This window comes from Corvus kubaryi, unplaced genomic scaffold, assembly GCF_017639235.1.
Source record: "Corvus kubaryi isolate FWS band 111438036 unplaced genomic scaffold, C.kubaryi_AGA036_p1.0 66, whole genome shotgun sequence".
Classification (NCBI taxonomy): domain Eukaryota; kingdom Metazoa; phylum Chordata; class Aves; order Passeriformes; family Corvidae; genus Corvus; species Corvus kubaryi.
In genome coordinates, this window is record NW_024582054.1 from 41,685 (window position 1) to 67,862 (window position 26,178).

The window sequence follows — 26,178 nt, forward strand, 5'->3', positions numbered from 1 at the left end:
CCTAAAAGCTTAGTCTTGATGACATGCACGCATATTTTTGGATTAGCCCTCCCTGTGTATTCTTTGTGAATCATGGAAGGTTATGTCTTAATTCTTTAGGGGTTGACTCTGTACATCAGGAAATTTTTAAATCCATTGAAGGCTTACTTTTTTAATGCTTGAGAAGATAGCATTCCATTAGACATTTTACTGACATTAAAAGCTTATTTGTAAAGATGTAAAGGACAGGAAACCAAACATGAATGGTAGACATATGTAGACAGATAATTATGCTTAACAGCTGTACCTAGAAACTAGGAGATAATTTTGGGATTTTTCTTAAAAATTGCTGACCTTTGGAGGAAGGACAAACAAGATGTTTATCAGTCTTCAACTGGCATTTAGGGAAAGCTGGCATTCATGGTACTTCACATGCCTTCTCTCAATCCTATTTTCTCAAGATTACAAATATTTGTAAATAAACCTTGTACACGTTTCTGGGAAGGAAAATTTTTATTCTGTGTGTCACTGGTTTATAAATCAGTTCCTCCCTGATACTGTTCTAGGCCTTTGAAGAAATCCAAGGACTGACAGATCAGGCAGATAAGTTTCTTGGACAGAAGACATTGCTGACACGCAAACGAGATGGTCTGATTCGAAAAGTATCCACGCTTTCAGGTGAGACTGGTTTTGGATGCAAACCCTCTGTAATAATGAAAGAAAAAGCTTTTAGGAGTGAGAATGGGTGGAATAATTGGTGGATCCAGGTGCGTCATTGGTTCGCATGAAGTTCAGACTCATGGTGCCAAACAAAGTTTGATAAAATGGCTTTTGTTTTCTGTGCCTAAAGGACGTGTAGAATGCTCTCTGTGCTGTGAGCCACAGGCTTGGGTTCCTTTGGAAGGGTGGGGTGATGGTGTCACTTCATTCTGTCATTGGTCACTTCCTGAAATGCCCTTTCTGCTCTGCCCTTCTCAGTCGCACACAGCTGTCTTTGGTCGGTACTGAAAACTCCCGACTCCTTGCATAGCTTTGCAAATGACTCCTTGTGCTGCTTTCCCAAGAACCAGTGCTCCTAGTGGCTAGAAGGCATCAGCTTTGTACACAGAACAAAACTGCAGTAGATTCTAAGCTGCTGCTCATCCAGACATTTCATGTTGTACTTACTGTGTCGTTCTGTCTCATTTGGAAGTGTAGGAAGGCTGTGACACGTTTTCAACCAGCGCCAAAACGTGTGAACAAAATACTCTTCCAATCGTCTTACAGTCTGGGAATATAAACAGGAGAATACCTGTAAAGTAGAAATGAAAGATACTTAAATCTTTTGTATTTATGTGAACTGGTTCATGCATTTATGAGGTATTTTATTTATAAAAAGTAAAAAGTCTTTTAGTGAAGTCTAGTAATTCAGAAATATATGAGAGGCCTTTTGAGCAGATAATGAAAGTAAATAACTTCACAAAGTAGTTATCTGATCTTTTGCATTCCTAGTGAAGACTTCAGATTTGATGAGGAAAAAGTCCTCTCTCAAGACAATTAGTTAAATATAGACTTAATTAAAGATATACCATGATGTTAAAACGTAAACACTAGGCAGAAAACAAGCTAGTGTAGTTACTTGAACTTTGGTCATATTAAACTGTGTGCATATGCAGAAACCAGATTATTTATAAAATCTGTGTGTTTGTCCAAGGTTAGAATTTTCATGGCAGTGGTAAACTGTATGTGAGTTTGCATTCAGATGTCATTTGAGTAACAGGATCCCTGAGTCCAAGAAATGTCATGCCAGGTAAAGGTAACATTTTGCCCAGTAGTTGTATGCTTATCGTTAGGAGAGGTGGGAGAATTTTTTCACAGCTGTGAGTGTTTCAACTAGAACTTGTTCAGCAAGAGCCTGTGCTTGTGCTGGATGATTTCTGCTTATCAAAGTGGCAGATAAATTCTAAAATGTGTGGAGGTTTTTGAAAGAAAAGAAAAATTGGAATAAATAGGTAGTTGCTTCCCTCTGATACTAAGTATGCTATTTACTTGGGGATGATGGTTATCTGTTTTATAGTAATTGAATAATGTCAGCTTAACAGGTTATTAGTTCTGCCTTCAGCATTTTAGTTTTGGGAAGAGAGTTTGAAGGTAGGCTGACTGTCTGATAATTTTTCTGTAGGAAAGACAGAGGAGGTTGTCCTGAAGAAGCTGGAGTATATTTATGCTAAACAAAAAGCAATAGAAGCACAAAAAAAGAAGAAAGAACCTGAGCCACAGAAACCAGCTGCACCCTCAACTGCAAGCACCCAGCAAGGATCCTCTGCTTCCACCAGAGAGCCAACCCCAATAGCGATGACAAACAGAAGGGGCAAGCCATTGATCCTTGCAAGGAGAGGAGTCCGGGCCACAGGTGGGCCAAAAGTGCTGCATGTTCTGCATCAAGGGGAGACAGCCATTGAAGCAGCACCCTGTGGGAGGGCAAAATGCCAGCTGGCTTGTGCAGGCAGCCTCACTCCTGAAACAGAATTGTGCATAGGACCGGGAAATGTCCATATGATAGGTGTGGAAACCACTTGCTTTCAGTAAGGATGAGACCAGCATGGCTGAGGTCTTCAGGTGAACATGACTTCAGTTTCAGAATGACGGGAAAAAAATACTTAACTAAGTTGTCCTTTGATCTAAAGGAGTTTCACTGCAATCCAGCAGTAATTTCTGAGAGTCGAGGTGGTTCTTTTTCTGCTGACTCAAAACCTGAAGTTCAACCCCCAGAATGCTGGAGTTGCTAGAACAGACTCAGTTTTTAAAACCTCCCTCCTCAAAAAGCTAGCTCTCAGTATGGTGGAGGCTTGCTCTTAAGTTAAATGGCAGAGTTGTCAGACACTGGAGAGTTTTTTGTAGCTGAGGACTTGTAGAGAAGTGTTCAACATTTGTGGAGATCTTCACATCATAAATGTAGGAAGGAATGAAAGAATGACTCCTTCCAGAGCTGTACCTAATGCTGGATTGCAGGGTGCTGTTTGCCATCAGGGTGCTGTGCCAGAATAAATGAGTGTTTTACACATTTCTTTTCTTGCAGAGGACTCCTCAGCCTCTCTCACACTCACTGCTGCAAGCGTGGTGATGACTCCACAGGGGCAGGTGCTTACGCTGAAGAGCCCCCTGGTCCCAGGGCAGGTGGCAGCTGTTCCTTCCACGCTGTTGCAGGCTGAATTAAAGCCTCGAGGGGTCGGTACTGCCATGACAACACAGCCAGGTAGGATCATGTGAGATGATGTTAAAGAAAATCAGTATAATGCTGTTCCTAGATGTGTAGAGCAATTTATGAAGTAACGTGTTATTGAATTTTTGCTTTAATATTTCAGATTTTTTACAACTTGACTGAGGTAGAACTTTGATAAGAGAGATTTGATGTCATTAACTCAAACTTAGTTTATCAACAGGTTAAGTAAAACATGTTAAATTTTTGCTATTCAGAAATGAGGGAAACATAGGGAATAATTCCTAATCACACAACCAGTCTGCATTTCTGTTTCTTCTACTTTAAGACGTTACTATAATGTAAAGTCTTGCCTTGAAGTGCACAGCTCCTGTGTTCCAGGAGTATCTGAAGTACCTGAAAGTACTGTATCTGAGTATCTGAAAGGCTTTGGTTTCCACTTCATCCCCTCTTCCGGTTTTCTTGGATAAGGTATTACTTCAGTGATGATTCAGCTGCCAGGATCAACAGTTCCTGTCCAAGTAAAAGGAATCCTTACTAACTCTACTGTTCCTATTACACTGTCAACTGTTGCTGGAAGTCCAGCGCCCTCAACAGTGGTATCAGCTATGGCACCCCATTCAGGTAAGCTCTTTGTTTTTCATGGATCTTTGTGCTTGCATGCAGGGAACGTTATCCTTGCGAAGCTGAAGGTAAACTGTTTTCTCACTAGGAAGTAATGGTAGGTGTTATTATCTGGCTGTTCAAAGAAAATCACTATTAAATGTTTTGAACAGTGTAGAGGGGCCTCTAGGAGATTATGGATTAGAGCTTTTTAACTTTCCTTCATCCCACTGAGCATCCTTGCCCTCAGGAAAGACAGAATAAGTGGATACTGGGTTGTTTGTGTTGTAATGCATCCTACTGGGGAAGCTTCAGTGCAGAGTGGTGATGGGACTGCTGAAAATCTTTGCCTGTAACATCCAGGCTCTTATTGTGGCACAACCCTGTCCCATACCCTGCCAGCTCTGCTGCCCGTGGGAGGGCTGTTTTTCAGAACCCCGTGCTGTACATTGGATCTAGGTGTGGGGTGGTTCCTGCCAGCAGGGTTCCGCTTGCCATCTGTTGTGCTAAAAGCAAGCTGCTCACTTCCTGCGTCCTTGTAGTCATTTGGTCATAATGAAAAAGGAAAGTTCACTTCAGATTTGGGGCTGGGAAAAATCTAAGTGCTGTTAACAGGCAACAGCTTGGAGGCAGAAAATCATTTAGTCCCTGGAATGCCTCTGTAGTGCACAAAACCAGTACTGCAAGATGCGATCATAAAAAGAAAGGATGAAAAACAGTAAGAGGGAAAATTCTCATTCTGTTTGCCTTGTGCATCACCATCAGAACTGTAAGCATTGCAGTTAGTTGCACTGGAGCTTGCTCTTGTTCCACAAGTTGAAAGTTAAACTATTGGTGTGTTAAAGCTTCACTTGACAAGAGTTATGTAATTAGTTTAAATTGCAGTTTACTTGAGGAAGACCTGAAGGTGAGAAAATTATGCTTAGTTAGGAATTAGCTTGCAGTTAACATGTATCCTGATGGATGCTGCTTTGTGTGCTTTTGCAGAAAGCGAAGATTCATTCATGATGCCAAAGATTGTTAATGTGACATCGCTGGCTGCTGAAGCAAGCATGAATCTAAACCCAAACCGAAACAAAAATTCTAATGTAACAGCAGCTGCAAGTACTCCAGCTTCTGAGCAATCCTTGGCTGTAGTACCCCTTGAACCTATGAAGAGTGACAGTGTCCTTTCAGAAGAAAAAGCCAAACCATGTCTGGGAGACAGTGGCACAGATGGAAGAAATACCGCAGGTCCAACAAAAGTTTTCTTTGAACATAAAGATGGCCTTCCACAGCTCTGGAACGTACCATGTAAAAAGGAACCTTCAGAGTCCTTCAGCAAACAGCTCTGCATTGGTGAGTTTGTAGGAAGCCAAGCCAGGAGGAAAGATGGTGATTCCGGAGGGGAAAGATTAAAATGCAAAGAATTGTCATTCCGCAAGCTCCAGATCAAAGATTCAAGGATAGAAATGGAATTGCGGAAAGTAGCATCGGCAATGGAGGAAGCAGACCTGGATACAAGTGAGATACTGAGCAGCATTGAGGAGAGTGATGACATGGATGAAACCCTCACTTCACTGCTCAATGAAATCGCCTTCCTCAACCAGCAGCTGAATGATGATGCTTCAGCCATGCCAGAGCTGCCCAGTGCCCTCAGCTCAGATTTCTCTCGTAAAGATGCAGAGGCTCGTCGGGGAACAGCCAGTGATCTCTCCTCTGCAGATGGGTCATCCTTCCAGTTTGGCCATTTGGGAGGCAGTTTTAAGGACCTTTCTGAAGTTCCAGAAGGTGGTGGCTCTTTAAGCCCTCTCCTGTTGCACCTGGAAGATGATGACCTTAATGATGGGGACAAGAACTCTGGGGAGCCTTCATCTGAGGCAGATGTCTTAAAGATAGTGATAGGTACTGAAGTGAAGAAACCACTTTCCAATCTGTCCATAACCAGTGGTGGGAATGGCAAAACAGTAACAGCCTTGTCAGATGCTGCTAATGTGACTCCACCAGTTTTGCAGATGAAGACTAATCCCGAAGCCAGTAATGCTGACACGTCATGGAGGCCCATGCCCAAGCTGGCACCACTTGGTTTAAAAGTGGCAAGTCTGCCAGTGGACTCGGAAGGGCAGAGTAATAAGGTGATGCCCTTACTGGCACCTGTAGTTGCAAAAGTGGCACCTAGTGGGGTAAAAAATTCATCACCTGCAACTCTTCAAGAAGGACAAGATAACAAAGCGATGCCCGCATTAGCACCTGTGGTTGCAAAGTTGAATGCTACTGGGACCTTGCCTTCAAATTCAGCAGGAGGCAAATAAGTGCAGATATTTTTTATCAGACTGGAACAGAGGTCTAGAGCAATGTGAGCCAGTGTCATTGTTCAGCAGCCTCCATTGTCTGCAACACTTGTTTTCTGTACGGCATCAGCACTGTGTTCATCTGAAGGGCAGGCCCCAAACTGACAAATAAGTGTTGCGAAACTTTAAGCATGTTGATATATTTTTACCTCACTTGTTGTATTCTGGGTGTTCTCCTTCCCCTTCTCAAGACAAAAAAGATGATCTATAACCATTGCTGGGCAGATGGTATCCTTCCAGGATTGGGTTTTCACAGAAGTAGTTTGTTTGTCAAGGGACTGAGAAACTGAGGCTGTTGAAAGAGACTTGTTCTCTCCCCAGTAGGGAGGCAGCTATCATGTTGGGGAAAAAAAAAGGATTGTTTGTTTTTGTACCAGGCAAATTATCTATGCAGAAATGGCATTGTTCACATTTGCTTGTTTTAATATTTGTGGAATATGAGAAATGTGCAGAAACCAGGTTGTAGTTACTCTCAAGGTTGATACCTAGAGCAGCAGAAGGGAAATTTGAGACTGGAGGGGGCTGAATTGAAAAGGCTTTTTCTTTGGTGCTAGATAGTTCTCTAGCAGACACTTTTTAAGAGCTTATGCACAGAAAAATTTTAATAAACTTTTCTAACTTCCACTGCTTGGGGAAGAAAAATATATTTCCCAATGTAATTGGAAGTAGGACAGTATGTTAACTTTAATAATACTGTCCTCACTTTGACCTCCTGCCCCCACATGAATATTTCCCCCTTTGATGCTTAGGACATCTGTAAGGAAAACTTGCAGAGAGTTGAAAGAAAATGTGGGCACCCTATTGCTGCATCTTTAAATACATCGCTGAAGTAGCTCGAGTGTTTTCCCAGGTCCTATTTTCTTTCCTTCTGTCATTCTTCAAGATGTGTGTGATGGCTGGGAATGTTAATACCAAGTACTGCTTTGTGAAAACGCAGAATGCTTTCAGGAGTCTTGTAGCCTGGCATAAGTGAGCGAGGTGTACATGTGAATGTAAATATGAAAATATGTATATAGCTTTCCAAACCTTTCATTTCTTTATAAATTCAGGAAAGGTACTCAGAGGTTTCTCACTGCATTTGCACAAGCTGTGTATAGCAAAAAGTCAGCAAAAATGCTCATTACCAGGGAAATAGGGCAGTATTGAATCACAAGATGTATTTTTATTCTTCTCTGCCACTGCTTACTCAATAACCTGTAGATGCTCTTCACTGTTCAGCTGTTGGATGTGAGGGGCCTGCAGACTGTAAAGATATTTATATTTTTGTACACAATTTCTGTTTTCATAGTTTTCTTGACAAATGAAGTTTTCAGCCTCGGAGAGATGATTTGCTAATGAGTGTATACACAATCTTTTCCTATCAAGTTTGTAAATATAAGTTACGGTGCGCTTGGGGGGCTTCTTAACTGCTCTGAAAAAGTAAAAAATGTTGCCGTGAAAATTATACAGAATTTGATGGTGCATTCTGTTTTATGTTTAGGAATGTAATTCCTTGTCTTAACTGTTCTAGCACAGCAGCTGGGATCACCCCCTGCCCTCTAAATTACCTATCTTCAGTGATGCAGTAATACAGGAATTCCATCCTTCCAGCACTGAGGTTGTGCAGGTGCTGTGAGTGATGTTCTTCCACAGTTAGGGAGCAGTGTTTGTACAACCATACACCCTGTGCAGTATGCTGCATCTTCTGGATCCATGTCTAGGTTAGATCTATCAGGGAATATAAGTACCTTGGGTGTTTCCTCATCTTTTTGTTATTTATATTATGCCACAGAGGAGAGAAGCCCTTCAAGCTCAGTGTGCGTAAAGTTACTCCAGAGACTACGTAAAAAAGATTTTTCACCTGGCCATTCTAAGCAGTGTGTTTTAAAGTAGTTGCATACAACTCTCTATTGCCTTTTGCATATTTACTATTCTAATATTTCATACAAGTCTCGCATTAATGACGTGGAAAAGAGAGTTTAGGTCATTACGAGAGTCCTGCAGGATGTTACAGTTGTCACTGACTGCCTTAGGAAAGGAGATTTACAATCCCAGTAAGTACTTAGACATATTCCTTGTTAAGGAATTTTGACCTTATTTTAAACTAGTCGAAATCTGGAGTAACTAAATTATTTTACTAGCACTACATCAGACTTAAATGTATTTACCTGGGAATCTGGTTCTGAGCATTTCCAATAGGCTGAAGTTGCTTATTTTTTTAACTTGTGGCAGTTTGTTTTGCCAATAGATTTCATTCCTCCTGTGTGAGAAACAGCAACAAGACATGTGCTGTGATAACTTTTAAATTCCTAATCACTGACCCTTGTTTCTGCACCTCACCCTTTTATGGTTCCAAACAGCCAATTTTAATTAGCACACAGAATTGTGTACTCTCTGTGGGACAGAGAAGGCTGTAACATGATAACCGATCGCACATGATCTAAAATAAATGCTGTACTTTCGAGGATGTTCCGTTCATTATCTGGTAGTGTAAAATTTCTGGATGTGAATTTATGGTTTTGGCACTGGGCAGTAAAAAAAATTTTACTGCAGTAAAAAATGTACTGTGTCAAGATGACAGCAAAACCTTTTGGTCCCTAAATGTTATTAGTAAATTAACTAAGAACAGCCCCCAGCCTGGCTGTAAAAGGTGGCATTTGTTGCGGTTCCAAAGAAGATCTTTGATGGGTTCTACCAGCCGGCAAAGCATGTTTGAAATGCTCTTGGGTTTTGCTCGTTTCACTGTCGTGTGTCTGCAGCACAGTATTTTGCTATGGATTTAAATGCTGACTCTTTGCTCTTCCCTTAAGCTCCCAAACTTTTTGAAAATGATATATACTGTCATTTGAGGCAATAATCATAGAATAAATATGTCACCTAATGAGAAGATTTTGGAAACAAGAGAACCAAGGAAACCCCTGCAAGGCGCACGCTCTCGCTAGACCAAGAGACCTGGAGATTTTCTTTGTTTTTTTACACATCTGTAAATAGACTGGAATGTTTTTAAGAATATAATGAAATGTCAGATTTAGCTTTTTTCCTTTTATATATTAAAATATATCTTTCCCTCTTTTTTGCTTTTGAAAAATTGATATTTTTGTAGAAATCTAACAGTACAAGACTCTTACCTGTATGTGAGGGACAAAGTGTAAAACTAAAATAAACCAATCAAGGTCAACTAGAAACTGGCTTTGAAAGTTTGTTCCAGGGTTGAGAGAGGGAGCAGAAATGATGTGGTGGTGTGCTGTTGGTGACAGGTGGCACTGGACCTGAGCAAGTGACACACGAATGCTGTGAGGCAGAAGTTTTGGCAGCGCAAACATCTGGGTTTTGGTGATCAGACAGCTCGGAGACTTCTCCCTTCAGTCTTAGCAGTATGCAGGAAATGGCATCGCTTGTAAGAGGGGATTTTGACTTGCTAAGTGCGGAAAAGGTACCAAAGGGACTTTATTTTTGATGAGATGCATCCTGAGTAGGAAGCCAAGGGGGTTAACATTTGATCATGGCATAAAAAGAAAACTAACCCGAGAGCTGAGAGATTAAGCCCACAGAAAAGCATTCTCCAGATTCCTTACCCCAACCCCAAGCCTGGGTTTATCCTTTGTATGGGTTTCCTTTAGAGAAGTTGAACACGAGGGCTGTCCTAATGGAAGAGGTTTGCACATCTGTCTTCAAGTGAAGTGTCAGAGGAGAGAGGCTTTTTAAAAAGAAATAGATAAAATGCTTGTAGCGAGTAGCTGGCTGTTGCTTCCGTAGGCAGTAAATGGAAGATAACACACTTGCAAGTGTGTGGGGGTTCATTTGGGGTTTGTTGTTGGGTTTTTTTGTTTTGGTTTGTTTTGGTTTTGAGTTTCAGGTTAGTTTGGTTTAGTGGTTTTTTGGTTTGGTTTTGGTGGGGGTTTTTTTTGTTGTTGTTCTTGTTTTTGGTTTTTTGTTGGTTTTTTTGTTTTTTGTTTTTTTTTTTTTTTTTGGGGGGTTTTTGTTGTTGGTTGCTTTTTTGGAGGGGGGGTGGGGATTTTTTCTTTGTTATGTAGTAAATGTCTACAAATGAGAAGTTAGTTTTACAGACCTGAGAAGAGAAAATACAAGAAAATACAATGAAGAGAAACACTGCACATGAGGGTAAGCAATTGACTGGAGAAGAGATGTCACAGAATTTATTTTTATTTAAAGAGGAACATCAGACCTCACAGGAAAGAATGAACATATTTTTTCAAATTTCTCATGAAACCCTTCAGCAAGGCCTCATCCTATTACTCCTTATTTTAAAGGTTAAAGTTACTTCTTGGAATAGAAAGGAATACAAGCATAAAGTATATCCAGTCAGGCTTGCAATGGAAAGAACTTTCCAATAGAGGCCAACAATCTGTGCTGGGGATCTGTGTTTTCCAGCATATTTGTCGTGTTCTTGGAGATGCAGATGGTGCAACAAATAAACTCTGTTAACAGACAGTGAAGTTACAGGGAGCCTGCGCAATAACTGATGCTAAAGTCAGATTTGAGTCCATAAATGCAATCCAAAAATGTGCAGGAGCAGTTTGTGCATAATTAGCAATGAATGGAATCTCAATAACTGTCATTTGGGGTCGTGGTAGTGGAAGAATTGTAATGCCTTTTGTTGTCACTTAAGCTCAGTGCCTCATCTTTTTTTGCCCTTTTAACTGCTGCTACAGACCAGGAAGGCATCATTACACCACTGTGTACTTGGCTGTTCCTGTTCATTTGGATTTTGTGTTGCCTCAGCTCGCACTTCAGTTGTCCATCTTGTGTCTCTTGGGAGTTGGAGGTGACAAGTGAGAGCTTTTCATTCTGTCAACAGAATTGTACCCCTAGAAGGATTTAGTCTCCACTTGCTTGAGTCTTTTCTGATGAAGAGGAAAGCCTCTGTGTGTCCTCCTGACCAGCCACCTGGGCCTCGCAGGCTGCCAGGACAAACCTCCCGTGCAGTGTTTGAAGCAGCTGGGAAGCCCTTTGCCCCAGGCTTCCAGCCACACAACCTCCCACACACTCGACAGCATGAGCATATCCTGGTGCCAGTGAGGTCTTTGGGACCTATGGTTGTCTGTCTAATCCAATTATGCATCCAGCCCAGCAGCCTGGGCTGTCGGGCCTGTGTTGGTGTGTTTGGGAATGTCCCTGCTGTCCCCTGTTTTGGTGGGGCTGCTCTCTAGCAGCCCCTTGCTGCCAGCAGAGTTCCTGTGACACAAAGGAACCTCGAAGACCTGTCCTTGCTGTAATGGTGGTCACTTACCTGGTTCGTCTTGCTCTTGTGAGGGTTCCCTGTTTTTTGCAGGGCTGTCAGCATACAGGACTGTGGTTCCTCGAGGTTACAGCTGTTGCACCTGGCTCTCTAGTGAAAAGCAAATGCTGGAAATCAGAGTGGAGGGATTTGAACCCGAAGGCAACATTTCACCCATCTGTCTCTGCGTTCCTCACTCCTCAGCTCAGCATGGGAGTAGCTGCTGGGTGGATCAGATCCCTGCCTGTGTAAGATGTGGATGTGATGGGGGTGTATCAATGGGCAGTCACAGCTATGTGGGTGTGAGCGGGAGGGCTGCAAGAGCAGGGCTCGGTCTCTCTGCCAGCCTGCTGGGACCAGCTCCGAGGAGGAGGAGACAGGCTTTCCTGCTGCCTTTGACTTCCTTTCCCGTCCCTGGCGAGCGCAGGGCTCCCTGTAGTTCCCCCGAGCGGCGCAGAGCGGTGCCCCTGGCAAGTGCTGCAGCGTGCTGTGCCTCGTGGGCTGAAAGCAGGCAATTAAATAGCAGCTAAAAAAAGATCCGCAGACATAAGCTGTGTGCCATTTTTAGTGGCTTTCAGCACCGATTAACTCCTTAGACAACAGCTGTATGAAACAGCCTGCCCAGCTTTTCCCGGTCTGTCCCTCTGGTCAAACCCCGGCCGTGCTGGGGCAGGGCTGTGGCTGCCCCCAGCAAAGCAGCAAAACCTGTGGGTGTACAGCTCTTCCCTGGCTTCTCCAGTGCACGGAGCTATAGGGCACAAAGCTGCTGGGCAAGGTCTGTAGGCTTGCCTGGGTCTGAAGAGCTTACATGAGCAGTGGGCTCCAGTTTGCAGCTGAGGCTACTGAGCACTGTAAGGATATAAAACTCTTTATGCCCCTGAGGTGCCACTGGTCCTGGAAAACGGACTTTGGATCTCTGGACTTCGGAATCCAGTGACCTGTGATTGTTATTAGACAAAAACTGTAAAATAACCCCAGTGTAAATACCAATCATCTTAAAAAAAGAGGCCAGAGTTTGTTTTTTAAATTGTGCTGGACCCAATCTACATAAAAAAACATAAGTGAGGATGAATGCATGACACAAGCTCGCTGGTTTATGGAATAGCACAGTGTGTTTTCAGCCCATAGGGATGGGATGACTGATGACCCCCACCCTTCCCCTGGACCTTCTGCAGTGTGAAAATATGATCAAGACTTGTTTGATTTGTAGCTACTTGACTGTTCTGTTTAACAAGAAGCCCATTAGCAGGACAGTAAGAGCTTTACAGGTGTTTTTAGGACAGCACAGCACTGTCCTCTGAAGGCTGTTGCAGCAGCACGTGCCGCTGTAGCCTCCATTTCAGTGCCTGGCCAGGATTTCCTGCAGCAGCGAGAGGAGAAGGGTGGGTCTGTGCTGGAGCTGACTGAGTAGTTTGGCAGAAGCAGTGGGGGAAGCTGCTGCCAGCTCTTGCACCAGCCATCCCTTGCTGCCTTCACAGTGCCCTGTGTGCCAGACCCTCTTGCAGGAGCTGCACAAGCTGCTCTTGGCCTGAGAGGCAGGGGCTCATCTTTCTCCCCTTCTTCCACCAGTCCTTCTGCCTGCTCCGGCTTGGACCTCTGAGCCCCATCCTCTGTTGTAAGGAAAAGGGGCTTAGACCCTGCTGCTTCCCGCACTGCACCCTGGCCTGCCAGGACACACACACACACACACACCAGCACCTCAAACCCAGGCCTGTGGCTGCACTCGCCTTCTGGCGCCAAGGCAACTGCTAAGCACATGCTGGGTTTTCTCTTCTGAAGAGCAGCAGTGTCATGCCAATCCCTCTCTGCTCTCTTCTGCTTCCCTCTGGCTCACCCTGCCCTCTGCATGGCTGAGGGCTTGCCAGCTGTGTGTTTTATTCACAAAACATGTTCTAGCCTCAGATGTCCTAAAACAGCAGTAAAATTTTTGAAGGGATCCTGGAATTCCTTGCTGAATTTCTTTTCTCCTGAAGGAAAAACCTCAGTGGAGACAAGGTGTCTGGTTTCTTTTGGTATCCAATGAAGGCTGGAGCTGTTTGTGTAAACAGCAGCTAAAGGTGCCTCTTCCTGCAAGAGCTGCTTGTTGCTTGGCACGGGTGAAGTTGTGCTGTCCTCAGCCACGAGCCCTTGGGGCCACAGCTCTTGGTTAGACAGCCTTGTCTGTCCCTGCCTAAGCCTGAGGCATGGGCAGCACTGAGCTTTGAAAAGGTATGAGCTAATGCTGTGCCTTATTTCAGAGATGTGCTGGACCTGGATGTTACTATAAAATGTTATGTAGCTAGAGTAAAACATGATTTGATCAACCTTTGGTGTCCCTTTGGGGCCTGGCTGGAGCTACAATTGTATGCTCAGCCTTGGAAAGGCAGCAGGGCCTGGACAAGGTTCCCCCTGTGTAAGATGTGGATGTGATGGGGGTATCAATGGGCAGTCACAGCTACATGGGTGTGTGGGCAGCCCTGTGTGGGAGCAGCACACTGGGATGGGGGCCTGTGGGAGTCCCACAGCACGTGCCCCTTGGATTCAGGGTGGGGGCAGCTGCTGGCTTGGCCAGGGCTGGCTGGGTTTGGGGTGTGTGGGAGGCGGTGGTGTGGTCTCTCTGACGGGGAGATGGGTTATGGGGCTGGATCACTTCAGATGGGCCAAGCTTCAGCAAACTTCAAACACATGTGAAGGTTTCCACATATGAGATGGATAACACAGCAGTACAATTTTCCTGCTCTGGTTATTTTGATACCTTTTTTAATGGTGTAGATCTGAGGTGATCATGTTTTAACTTCTGTTAAGGTGACTGGATATAAAAGCACGACAGAAAAAGGAGGTGGTGGCAAACCTTTTGCAATAACAATGATTAACTCCTGCTCCTCAAGCAGTGTCTGCACTTCTAGATTAAAATGGCTACTTGGTTTTAAAAAATGGCTCAATCAGACTTGCAGCTTGTGACTGCTTTTGCAAAGCTTTGAATTGGCTTCCTCAGCTTTTGAATGTAATGTCCATGGCAAAAAAGTCTCAACCCACATATGTTTTGTGGCTCTGACATGTGGGGCAATCAACTTGAGCTGGAAGGCTTAGTCTTCAGGAAGAAATTTTAATAAACGGCTCCCACCAGGCGAGCTGAACTGATGGCAGCCACAGTGGGAATTGTTACTACTGTGCTCCAGTGTAGACAAGGCCTCATTGTCTGGCTTTGATGGGGAAAATGTCCAGTTTCACAAAGTTTGCTGAGCAAGGGAGAAAATAATTATATTGCAGATCAGCTTACAAGGGGCACATTCATGTTTGAAAGAAAACTTGATTTTCATAGGGTGAGAAAGAAAAGCATAACTGCCAAAGGAAAAAGCCAGTGGCGTTGGTGACCTACTAAAATTGCCTCAAGTCAGAAGTTATTCCTGGCTGAAGGTGGGTCCCAGGGGGCTGGATCCCTGGCTCTGGCTGAGAGGCAGACAGTGGAAGTGGGAAGTGTGCAGGAAACCAAGCAGTCCTGTGCCTCTGAAGGTGCTCTGTGCTGCTGGCACTCGGGTGCGAGGCGGACGTGGCAGAGAGCAGAGCCCTTGTGTGGCTGGACACAGAGCTGCTGCTGCAGCTGCGCCGCCTCAGGCCACGGTGCTCTCGTGTCTCCAGGCTCCCCCATGGGCACTGCCAGGGCAGAAGCTGGGGCAGTCCCACATCCCCATCCTCAGCCTGCTGTCTCTGGAGCCTGCAGGGGCTTTGGGCAGGCCAGCACAGTGTATCCCCCATGGGTCAGACAGCCCTGCCACCACCCCGGGTGTGTGACTGGCCACAGCAGCACCACTGCCTCGAGTCTGCCCAACTCCCAGTTACTGCAGCTGAGATTTCATTTGCGGTATTTGAGCAAAACATGGGATGCGTTTCGCTTCGTGTGCTTTTATTTAGGAAGACCACAGGGCAAACGGTGCAGGAATATGCTTTACAGCACGGGGCTGGTTGTGCTGAGCCACATGAAGCTGGCCCTGGCTGCTGACTGGCTGCCTCCCACTGGCACTGGGAGTGTTTGCTGAAGACATTTTGGTTGTCTCCCCAAGGGGGAGGATGTAATTATCTTCTTTTTGCAAGATTGCATGTAATTTTCTCTTCAGTGCCTTAAAAAAAAAAATTGAAACAGAGGCAGAAATGAACTGTGCAACAAGCTGATAACCTATTAATTCTTTCATTAGACTGAAAGCAAAGCTCGAATGAATCTAGTGCTATAAATCTTGGGGGTTTTGGAAGCATTTCTCTCAAGGAAGCGTGCACTCTTCTCTTTTCAGGAAGCTGCAACACCAGCAGAAACCCAGTTTGTTGTCATGGCAATGTCAGTAGTTGCCTCCTCTGTATGCCAGATCATAGGCACTCACAGGATCATAGGAAAATTCACATAGGAAAGGCCCTCTGGAGGTTTGTAGTCCAGCCCCCTGCCCAGGGCAGAAGCAGTCATGAGATTAAACCAGGCTGGTCAGGTCTTTCTCCATCCAGGACTTAAAAACCTCAAGGGATGGAGATAGTGCCTCTTCCTGGGCAGCATTTCTAGGCTGTTGCTACCAGCCTTCTAGCCTTCCTAATTCTAGTCTTTCTGAGAATAATATTTGGGTTTGCTGTGACTTTGGTAATTAGTCACCGTGTTTTCTGTTTTTCACCACCGTGAGAGTGTGATCTGGCTATACTTTTATACTCCCCTCTCAGTCAGTCGTCCTGCCAGATGACTAATGGGCTGTGTTTTCTTGTATTTGACATGGTTTTCTGCCCGCATTTGCACTGCTTAAGGAAAGCATCCCTAGTCAGACCTGTATTTGCACGTTAGCAATGGGAACAAATGCATCCATCCATACACATTAAACGTGCGCTTGAGTGCTCTTCAGATAGACTTACAAGCATGCAAATGTTGCCATTAATCCCAGTCCTGCTTATTTGTTGTCGTCTATGTAAAGTGTGCTGGACTGAAGAAAGGAGAGAGTGTGTGTGTATGTGTGTCCTTGTCCTGAAGGGCACCCTCTTGCCAATTCTCTTTTAACAGGATTGTTTCATGAGTTTTGTGTTCCACTCTCCTCCTGCTGGTATCGTATTTAGTGTACCACGTCCTGTCCAAGGACCAACTGCTGTCCAAGGTTTGTCTTGTTTAATTGAATTATGGTTGCCATGGGGAGAGGAAAGGTCGGATTTTGTTCTGTGTGGTGAATTTTGCAAGCCAAAGTATGTTACAGAGGAAGAGGAAAACCTGGATCTCAAAGTCTGTGTCAAGGAGCCAGAGGTTAAACAGAAGGGATTTAAGAAGGGGTTTATGGTAATTTGTTGCCCTACTTCCCAAGGAAATTACATTCGAGCGGTACAAAATTTAGGCTTATTGGAAAACCCCAGTTCCACAACCAAGTGCCACAGCTCTTGTGCTTATCTCCATGTCGTCTCCCTGCTTGCAGCTCTTGTTGTGCTTATCTCCAAGTTGTCTCCCTGCTTGCTGCTGCTGTCCCAGTCTCCCCTGGGACCGAGTTGTGCTTTGCCTGTTAACACCTACCAAAGTCCTCTCAGAGTCGTTTCTAGAGAACCAAGCACAAGCAAAGGGTCTGGACATTGACTGCATACTCCTAGGTAGGGCTGGGCAGGATACCAGCAGTGGGTCAGGAAAATTACAAATAGATGCCGTGCCAGCATTTCTGGTATTTGGTTTCCAAACAGCATGACATGTAGTTTGCATTTCATTCCCTGTGCCTTCCTCCAGCATCTCTGAGGTGAGAGGATGGAGCTTGGTGTTCAGGGATGCCACAGTGCTAAGCCCTATTTACAGGCTCTGTAAGAACCCCTGTGGGCCTCGTTACTGACCTCTGTGCCAACCTGACATATGGACCCCAACACAGCCCTGCCTGCAGGAGGGGGACACAGAGATGGACACCCCAGTGGGAAGCAGCAGAACATCTCTGTGGGAGGGTCTGGAACACAACAGGAAGTTTTGGAAAAAGCTCTCTTGCAAGGTTTTGTTTTGATATTTACTTTTGTCTTTTAAGGATGTGAAAGGTGAAAAATAGTGCAAGTAAATGATACATTCATGAGATGTTTCCCTCCAAGCAGGAGTTCATGAGAACAGATGGGGAAATTGAGGCAAAAAGCAGTGCCTGAAACCCGTCCAGCTGAGTATTGCCCAACAGCATGAGAGATTTAGTGGGGTAATTTGAATGCTCTGTTGCATTTGATTTTCCACCCTTCACACTTCAGACCTCATGGGGAGGACAGGGTTGTGACATGAGAGGAAATTTAGAACATCATCACCGTGCTAAGTGTGATTGTGGGAGACAAAGCGAGCAGCTGCGAGAACTGATACAAATGGGTGGGTTTCATGGCTTGTGATATAACGCTTTGACATCACTTGCCATCAGAGGGACTTTCATATTTGCTTGCTCACAGTTTTTCTCTAGTTCTTTAATTTTGCTAACAGTAGTAATAATAAAAGGCATCTGTGGAGGCCATACAGCACAGTCAAGCTGTAAGATCTGTCATGCCATGTTTTTCTCAGGGCAAAATCCAAAGCTGCATGAGTTCTGGTTTACATTGTCATCTTGCTACAGAGCACCAAGAGCAAGACTAACTCCAGCCAGGGCACTGCCTGCTTTGGGCTTGTAGAAGATATTCATGCTGCATTGTTCTTATTAATTACAGCTCTCTGGAAACATGAGGCATAGGATGGAGGAAAATGAAACAAACAGGCTTATTTAGGTCAATTACAAGAGTACAGGCTAATTGCAAACAAAGTGGTAAAACAGGAGCAGTCGAGGCTCAGAGGAAAACAATGTGAACAGTGACCTACATACTCCTGGGGAGCAGGGGGAGGTTAGACAGCAGGCCATTGGGAACACCAGCTCAGCAGAGAGGGGTTTGCAAGCGTCTCTGCTTTCAGGTCCCTGGGCCAGGGCCAGCCTGTGTGCTGAGTGCCATCCGTGCAGTCTGTGCAGAGCTGGCCTAAACACATAACATTCAGGGAGACATCAGCCAAGCGATGCAGTGGCATTGTTCCCATGTGATGTTTAGCCCCATAGAAATCTGCAAAGTCTCTTCTGTGAGGGCAGAACCTGGAAAATAACTGCTTTCCATTGCAGAACAGTCTGGGAGTGAATATGGTGTTAGTTTGTATGCTCTTGCTTATGCTGCCAGAGGGAGGACAAGTGAAGGACAATCAGTTGCTTAGACACATACTGAAAACCCTATTTTGTGATCCCTTTCTGTGCCTGTAACAGTAAGGAGCTCTCTCTAACCTAACCTGGCCCAACATAACGTAGCCCAACCCAACCCTTCTACAGTGAACAGGCCTCTGGGTGATCTTAGAGCAGTCAAGCAGCAGCTTTCAGCCTCTGCTCAGTGAGCCCTTGCAAGTACTTTTAAGACATTTGTGGAAAGTAGCTCTTCTCGACCACCTTTCACAAACCCTTTAAGCCCACTGCTAACAAGATGAAGTTTGTAGATGTTTGCACCCCCACTCACTGCAAAAGGTTTATGGGCCCAAAACTGGGAAAGGTATAAAGTGATTGCTCTAAGGGAAGCTTTTATCCTTCCTCACAGAGTTCAATGGTGATTTCATCCTGTGGTATGTATTTCCAGAGAGCAGTAATTAGGGAGAACAATGGAACACAACTCCTACAAAAGGGAACAAGGATTTGGCATCCCTTATTTAAGTACCAGCTGAGTCAAATGCTTTCCTATCATGTGGTTTTCAGCTCTGGAGTCCCCTTGCAAGTAGGAGTATCCAACATCCAATCTCTGTGTGCCTGCCAGCACTGGCACCTATCCAGTCAATGGGAGACAGCCTTCTCCTATCTGCATGGTGCTGCTCTTGTCTCTACCCACACCTAAGGTCCCATATAACTATGCTCTAAAAAGGGCAGAGTTCATGTGACACTGGAGTCCCACCGTGGGCTTTTGAGACTGCCAAACCATTTGGTTCTGTGTGTAAATGGGCCCAGACTCTGTTAGATCTAAACTTGAAAGGACCCCTGTGGATTAGCCTGGGTAACGTCGTGGCTTGTCTGACCAGCCAAAGCCGTGATGGTGGCAAGTTCACTGGCCCCAGGCAGTGTCCAGGCTGAGTTTTGCCTCAGTACTTGATATATGTCCTCCCTCATAACCTCCACGTAGCCAGCAGGAAGCACAACACGTTTACATTCAGCAGCTACCGCATAGAATTCTGATCCCTGAAAAATGGACAGCAAAGACAGGTCCTGCTTCTGGTGGAAATTTAATAGGGTTGTAACACCATTTATCTCCCTCCACAAGCTGGCTAATGCACAAATGTGTGGGCCAGATCACAGCTAGTGGGGATAGGTGTTCACACAACTAGCGTTGAACTAGTGGAGACTGGAACAGAAGTAGTGGGGACTGTGGCCTTGCTCTTGAGGAGCCACTGGCCCCTGCAGTGCCCTGCTAGGCCTGTCTGCCCCTGCAGCACTCAGGAGGTGGTGAGGCTCTCCTGAGGGCCGTTCACCACACATGCTGCCCAAGGTGGCTGTGGGAAGTAGAGCAGCCATTCCTCCAGGCTTCAGTCAGCTGGCACATAATTTTTTTATCAATCACATCTGCCACGCCACAGCAGGCTTGGAAGCACACCTCACTGCACACTGGAGGCCCACGTGCCTCAGGCACCAGGTGAGTCAGAACACAGCCTTGCTTTGACAGCTGAATGGACACTTGTGTGCACTTCGCTAATTATGTTAAAAATAGTTTTAATTGAGGGCATGGGTTTTGTTGATCCCTTGAAATACAGGAGTGAGACATAAGCAGACTAGTTCACCTGTTACCATAGCAGAGTCAAAATTTAAATGGATTTGTAATTTTTTCCTTTATTTTAGGGGACATTCTTCTAATTCAGAAAAAAAGTGAGTATAGCTGAGCCTGGGATTTCTAAGTACATCTGTGCACATTTTGTCTTATTACAGAAACTATCAATCCTTAGTGGACACAAGCCTTTTTTAAGCAGTAAATTTCTATCTTCAGCTGGACTTTCTACACTGCACATTTTGTTTGTACTCCCCATAGTTTCTCTTTATCAGCACAATTTCCTGGCAACCAGCTGAATGGCATTCATGCATGTATATTTTTCTTTTTTTTAAAGCACAGCTGGGATCTATGATATAAGCATATTCTCCTTGGATGCATTATAAACCATAGATGTCTACATGACTTTTCCATGGGAACACATGAAGAAAAGATCCTGTGTAACTGCTGGCTGAATTCTAAACATTTCAAGTCAGGTACCAGGAGCCTGATAAAAAGACCTAAGCTGTGGTTGGAAACAATTTCCAGAAACTCATTCTGCTTATCCCTTGTAGCTGTGGCAATAAACGAGAGAGAGGAAGGACAAAGCTCACTGCCAGAAAACAAGTCAACAAAAGCAACTAACTCTGTTTGGGTTTCATCACCTGATACGCTGTACATTGAGCTTTGGAGGCCTCTGTGTGTCCAGAAAAGAATTCTCAGCGCATTTTGCCAGGGCAAATCCGTATATAATTAAGAGGTTAATAATGAAATTATTATTAAGTTCACAGTCATTTTCTTAGTTGGAGAAAAGTTAAATGTGAAGTGCACTCTATATACTGCCTGGTAGCTGCTTTTCTTCTCTTACCCTCTCTCTACCTGTCTAGTTTTTCATATAGTTATTTTTATTCTGGACTAGACCAAAGCTGTTTATCCTTCCTCCTCCACCCTCTCTCCACATCTGAGTGCCTGCTGTTCACTGTTCTAACAAGAAGTCAACAGGAGGAAAAAGGCATAATGACCCTGCTGAATCAACATCCTGTGAGGCTGAAATGGTAGTCATTATCCTAACTGGAAAGCACTGCTATGGTCCTTGGGTAGGCAGCTCTTACAGAAGAAGACCAAATGCTCTTCTTCCACAGAGTTTAAAGTTTGTGGGAAAAATGTGTTCTCTGCTCTTCACTTGGCCTGAAAGCTGCTCAGGAACGTAGCAGTGAGGGTGTGGCGCAAAATGTCTGTCCCCACTATTTTTGCAGGCACACGTGAAGCAAGGTCAACCCATCTTCTGAGCTGTGTGGGAGCTCTGAATCTGCATGAGAGTGACGCTGGTCCCTGACTAACTCACCTGGTTGCTGAGCTGGCCTCAATTGCTCATGCTGGCTGCCACAGCTTCCAGTTTGGAGATCCCTCTAGTACCAGAAGAGCAGGTCAGCTCCAGCACACCAGTGTCTGAAAAAATGAAATCCTTTCTTGGATCCGTTTCTCTGACTAAGAGAACAAATTTAAAATGGCAAAACCCCAAGATGATCAAGCTACCACTCAGGGGCTTGGCTGCAGTGTGGTATCAGCACATCAGGGTTTCAGAGGCACAGAGCACTTTGCAGCCCCCATCACACAGGGAGCTTGGGAAGCACTCAGTGGATGCAGTCATGGGATATATCTGCCCTCAGCATGTCAGCACAGCTGGCTGGAGACTCACCCCACGTTCCCTGCCTGGCCACAGGTAGTGAGAAGAGCTTTGTAAGGAGAACAAGTTCAAGGAAAGGTTTAATATCACACTGAGAGGGCTCATGTAGCACTTCTACTCTGTTGCTTTGTGTCTTCTTTTATGTTTTGTGGGTTTTTTTTTAACATCATATTTTTAACTAGGAAAATAATTTTTTTTTAAATCACTTCCAAAATGTTCCTTTTGCTTGGAGTTCTACAGGATTACAGAACTATTGCAAAATGCTATTTCTTAGAAAAGCACAGAGGATTTCTGCAACAGAGAATAACATTTTCAGATACTTCATTACCTAGTGCTTAAAAATATGGCATTTAATTTGTTGAGGCATCTGTTCTTTCATTATTTAAAGCATCCCTCAGAAGACTTCTTTAAGAACACATCATTCAAGACCAAATGCTGGAAATGCCAAAGATAAATGACATAATTTATTCATGGTACATTATCCTTTCTGTCAAGGAAGAATTCATGACCTCTAGAGTGAAGCTGAAAGCCCTGTTGCTTTTGGTTATCATTAACTGATGTCAGTCAAGCCTCTGCCCTGTGGAGATGGGCCCTACAGGAACATACTGTAAAAATACAAGCCTTATTTGGAAATAAAGGTAATATATGAGGAGGCAATAATGGCATAACAAAAGAAACAGCAGCAGTCGCTGGGGTGGGTGAGCACAGAGCGAAGTGCTTGCCCCCGCACAAGCCACACACAGACCTTAAATGAGCTTTGGCACAATGGCCAGCAGATTACCAGCTTGACTGCTGCCATGGGAGAGCTTTTGGACACCATGAACAAGAGCAACATCAGGAGGCTTGTCATGGAGCAGCAGGTTTACCAATTGATTCTAGACATGCCATTGGATGAAAAGCAGTTTCTCCATTTCAAGTGGTTGGTATTTATTGGAGGATAGGGCTGGGAGAACAGAATTCATGCAGGACAGCATCATCTTCTCTGGTTTCATTCCAGCTAAAGCTCCAGTAGTTGTAGAGTCAGTGCAAGGGTTTTGCACTAACCTTTCACAAATTTGATATTACAATTGGAAAATCATATACCTCTAACGATGAAACAGGTGTGTGGTAAGACTTATACTGCAATACCTAGAGGAAACTGGTGTTTCCTGCCTGTTTCCCTTTTGTACTATTGAGATCAAAGAGAAAAAGAGCAAGTGTTTTTATTAATGAAACCATAGAAAAAGTTTCTTTAAAAAACACTGCCAAGATCTTTCTCTTTAGGACAAAATGAAAAACTGTGACATTTCATGTTGCTTCAGAAATAACTAGAAAGGTAGTATGCTTTAGTCTGAAAATCAGGAACATCCATTCCCTGTCCCAGTTCCTTTTCAATGAATTTTGAAGTCCAGTGATGTTTCAGAGTTAGCCTGTCTCTTCAGTCACTTCACAGACACAAAGAATTGTAATCACAAATCACATTATGCTGTGCTCAGCTTCCAACAAAAGACGAACAATTCTAGTTGCTTTTAAACAGCGTCTCCCAAGCATACATCTCAGCTGTCCTTTGTTTTCAAAGACATCCCTCAGTTCTTTCTCAAATGTATGCATGTTTCTCCCAAATGTGATGACTCTGATGTTTTAGTGTTGAACAGCAGAAATTTAAGAACTACTGACTACATTTTTTTTCCTGTGCAGTGCCAGGTCCCAGTCCTGTACAGGCTGGTGCACATTTCAAACTCCATATCCACTGTGAGTAGTTCCACTCACTACAGTTGATAGCCTGGATAAAACTAAGCATATGTATAAATCTTCACAGAAGAGGGATTTTATTTTTGCTGCAGCAGCAGGTCTGGTTTCCTTCATGAGTTTCTCCTCACCCTTAGCAAAAACACACTGTTATTGAGCAATAGGACAAGAGGTTTGGTAGGAATGGACAATATTCACATTTTCTAAGAGAATCCTTTTCTTAAGTTCCACCTCTTGGATTGCAGACCACGTCTGGGGCCGAAAGCGAAGACACATATATGATTCCATGATTCTATACATATACTCTTAGCTTCATGGACTTCAAATACTTTTATTTTAAAAACAATTGCAACATTACCAACTCTGACAATTTTATTGTAAATCTCACAAAATTTGGTATCTTTCAAAAAACCATAATTCCCAGAACCTTGTGAGTTTGACACAGCAACAAGCATGGATTTCTCTATGGCACGTGTATCCAAACAAAAACTATCAAAGGTTAGACACTGACATTTTAAATTCACTTCCTGCAAGTTACTGATAGAGATTAGAAGGATGTCCTGTTATGCCTCTGGGTGTTTTCATCAGTTTATGCAGTCTGACCAGACAAACCTTAAGATCCTAGCCCTGCAAGACCTTGTGCCTGCTCAGAATCCCACTTGGAATGCAAACAAACTTTTCCTGAAATTCTGGTGGTGCAGGTTCACACAGTCACAAGCTGTGATGGTGGCAGTGTGCTGGCCACAGTGGGGAAGACCATAACCCACGTGGGTCATTTGTCATGGTAAATCTCTGCCTGAACTTCAGCAAATTTTCATGGCCTGTATTTTTGGAAGGATCATCTCCAATTGCTGAATACTCTGGGTTTGAATTATCACTGAAGACAGGGCAGTCACCAAAGACAGGAAAGGGAGCAGGTCACCCACAGTAGGCAATAGGGAGCCAGAAAGATACTCCAAGGACATAGGACAAATTGCAATAAATGTCAGGGCATGTTAAGGAAGAGGGAGCTAGCAGGACTTTTCCATGCTATGAAAGGCTGGTTTCCTTTCCCCCCTTTAGGGCTGTGGTGTGACCAGTGTCGATATGCACAGTCTCTTTGAACTGAGAGAGGGAACTACATCCTAAATGTATGCCCTCTGACAGCAATTCAGCCTTGCTGGCTTGTGAAATCTGCCTCCCCACCTCCTCTCATGTGCTTAGTAGCTGCCATGGCATGGTAGGGCAGCTGTCTCTCTTCCCACTTGGAAGCACAGGAATTAGCATAGTGGCTTCTGAACTTTTCCACAGGGAACAGGTACTAGACAGCTCCAAGGCAAAACCCTCTTGCTGGCCTGAAGTATATTTGCTTCTAGGCTCTCACCTGCTAGGAGCCAGCAGATGTCCAAATTTCTCACTCCATGGGCGTCTTGATGTGCCAGTGGGCTGCCAGCCTCCTAGCAAAACCTTTGAAGAGCTGAGAAGGGGCTCCAGGACTTCATCATAGGTGGAAATCTATGCAGTGGGGTCCTACCATACCATTGTATGGTTGTGGACTCCCGTGGTCATCCAGGAATACCCAGCTCAGCTGCTTATGGGTTTGGCTTTGCCAGCAGCCTCCACACCACCTGTGTGAACATCACAGCCCCAGTAAAAGATCCACACACTAGATGTGAAGTGTTGGCCATCCCACACTGTGGGGGCACAAGCTGACATCCTCTGTCCCCTCTCCCACCCCAGAGCAGCAGGGTTACACAGTCCCACGGTCCCCTTCCCTGTCACTTCCCCACAGGGCTCGGGTCGTGGCACAGGCAGGATGTGGTGACAAGCCAGGAATGGCCAGACAGGTGTGTGGGGCAGTCAGGACAGTGTGACACCCCCTGCGACAGCAACACCCCCAGGCACGGTGTGACGACCCACCCTGAAGGGGTAGGAAGCACCCAAGATTTGTCAACGCTTGTGGTCGAAAGAACAACCAAAGTCAGAGGGTCCACAAACAATGAGGTTGGAATTGTAGACACACTAATTTGCACCAACAATTCAGCCCAGTTAGGAGACCAAGATGGGTTAAATGACATTTGTTGTCATCCTACCTCTTGTCTTATGTATGGCACAATTTTCCAAATTCCTGGTGTTACTGTCCAAGGCATGCTCCATACTTGCTTAGCTGTTGGTGGTGGTGTCAGAGTAAGGGTAGTTTGGTTATTCTTGGGAACGACTATATTAAGTTTGGATGTTAAGCCAACACGCGTTCCATTCTGCCAGAGACACTACAATAACAGGTTCAACCAGGGAAATGATGGACAGGGTTACGGGACACGATGGAGGCGGGGGCCGCTATCATGGGCCCTGAGGGGCGGCGGGCACGGCAGGACGGGTCCCTTACGTGCCTTTGACCTTCTCCCGGGTCTCACTTGGCTCTTGTGTCAAGTCTTTGCGGAGACGCGCCCTCGGGTCCCCCATTAGAGCGCGCCGGAGCCCGACCAGTGCCGGCGGCCTCCCGAGGCCCAGCGCAGCACGGCCGCCCCCGGCACAGCCCAGCACGCCCTCCGCGCCGCGATCCCTCCGCCAGCGCCGCCCGTCTCCCTCCGCCGCCCCGGCGTCGCGGTTTGGCCCGCGCGGGCCGCCGTAGCGCTGCCGGGCGGCCGGGCCAGGGCCGGGAAGCGGCGGGGCGGGACGGGCTACGGAGGGCGTGCTGGGCTGTGCCGGGGGCGGCCGTGCTGCGCTGGGC

At 45.1% G+C, this 26,178-nt stretch overlaps 1 protein-coding gene and 1 long non-coding RNA gene across 8 annotated transcripts in view; one reads left to right on the forward strand and one right to left on the reverse strand.

Moving 5' to 3' along the window:
* Positions 1 to 9,275, forward strand: part of MGA (MAX dimerization protein MGA) — a 50,734-nt gene extending 41,459 nt beyond the window's left edge. For all 5 annotated transcript variants that reach the window (XM_042048268.1, XM_042048270.1, XM_042048269.1 and 2 more), the window contains 5 exons: positions 546 to 657; positions 2,141 to 2,371; positions 3,038 to 3,214; positions 3,650 to 3,802; positions 4,769 to 9,275. In XM_042048268.1, coding sequence (XP_041904202.1) covers positions 546 to 657; positions 2,141 to 2,371; positions 3,038 to 3,214; positions 3,650 to 3,802; positions 4,769 to 6,072 — 1,977 coding nt within the window. In that variant the 3' untranslated portion in view covers positions 6,073 to 9,275. The remainder of the gene's footprint in view (positions 1 to 545; positions 658 to 2,140; positions 2,372 to 3,037; positions 3,215 to 3,649; positions 3,803 to 4,768) is intronic.
* LOC121674168 lies at positions 645 to 26,023 on the reverse strand. 3 transcript variants are annotated; one of them, XR_006019473.1, is made up of 5 exons: positions 25,541 to 26,020; positions 24,832 to 25,075; positions 21,399 to 21,502; positions 11,342 to 11,440; positions 645 to 1,270 (listed from the first exon to the last, which is right to left on the reverse strand). It is a non-coding gene; the product is annotated as an uncharacterized LOC121674168 (long non-coding RNA). The 3 variants fall into 3 exon arrangements; XR_006019474.1 differs by lacking the exons at positions 645 to 1,270; positions 11,342 to 11,440 and adding an exon at positions 15,192 to 15,426 and having other exon boundaries at positions 25,541 to 26,018; XR_006019472.1 differs by lacking the exons at positions 645 to 1,270; positions 11,342 to 11,440; positions 21,399 to 21,502 and having other exon boundaries at positions 22,926 to 25,075; positions 25,541 to 26,023.
* Between the last annotated feature and the right edge of the window lie 155 nt (positions 26,024 to 26,178).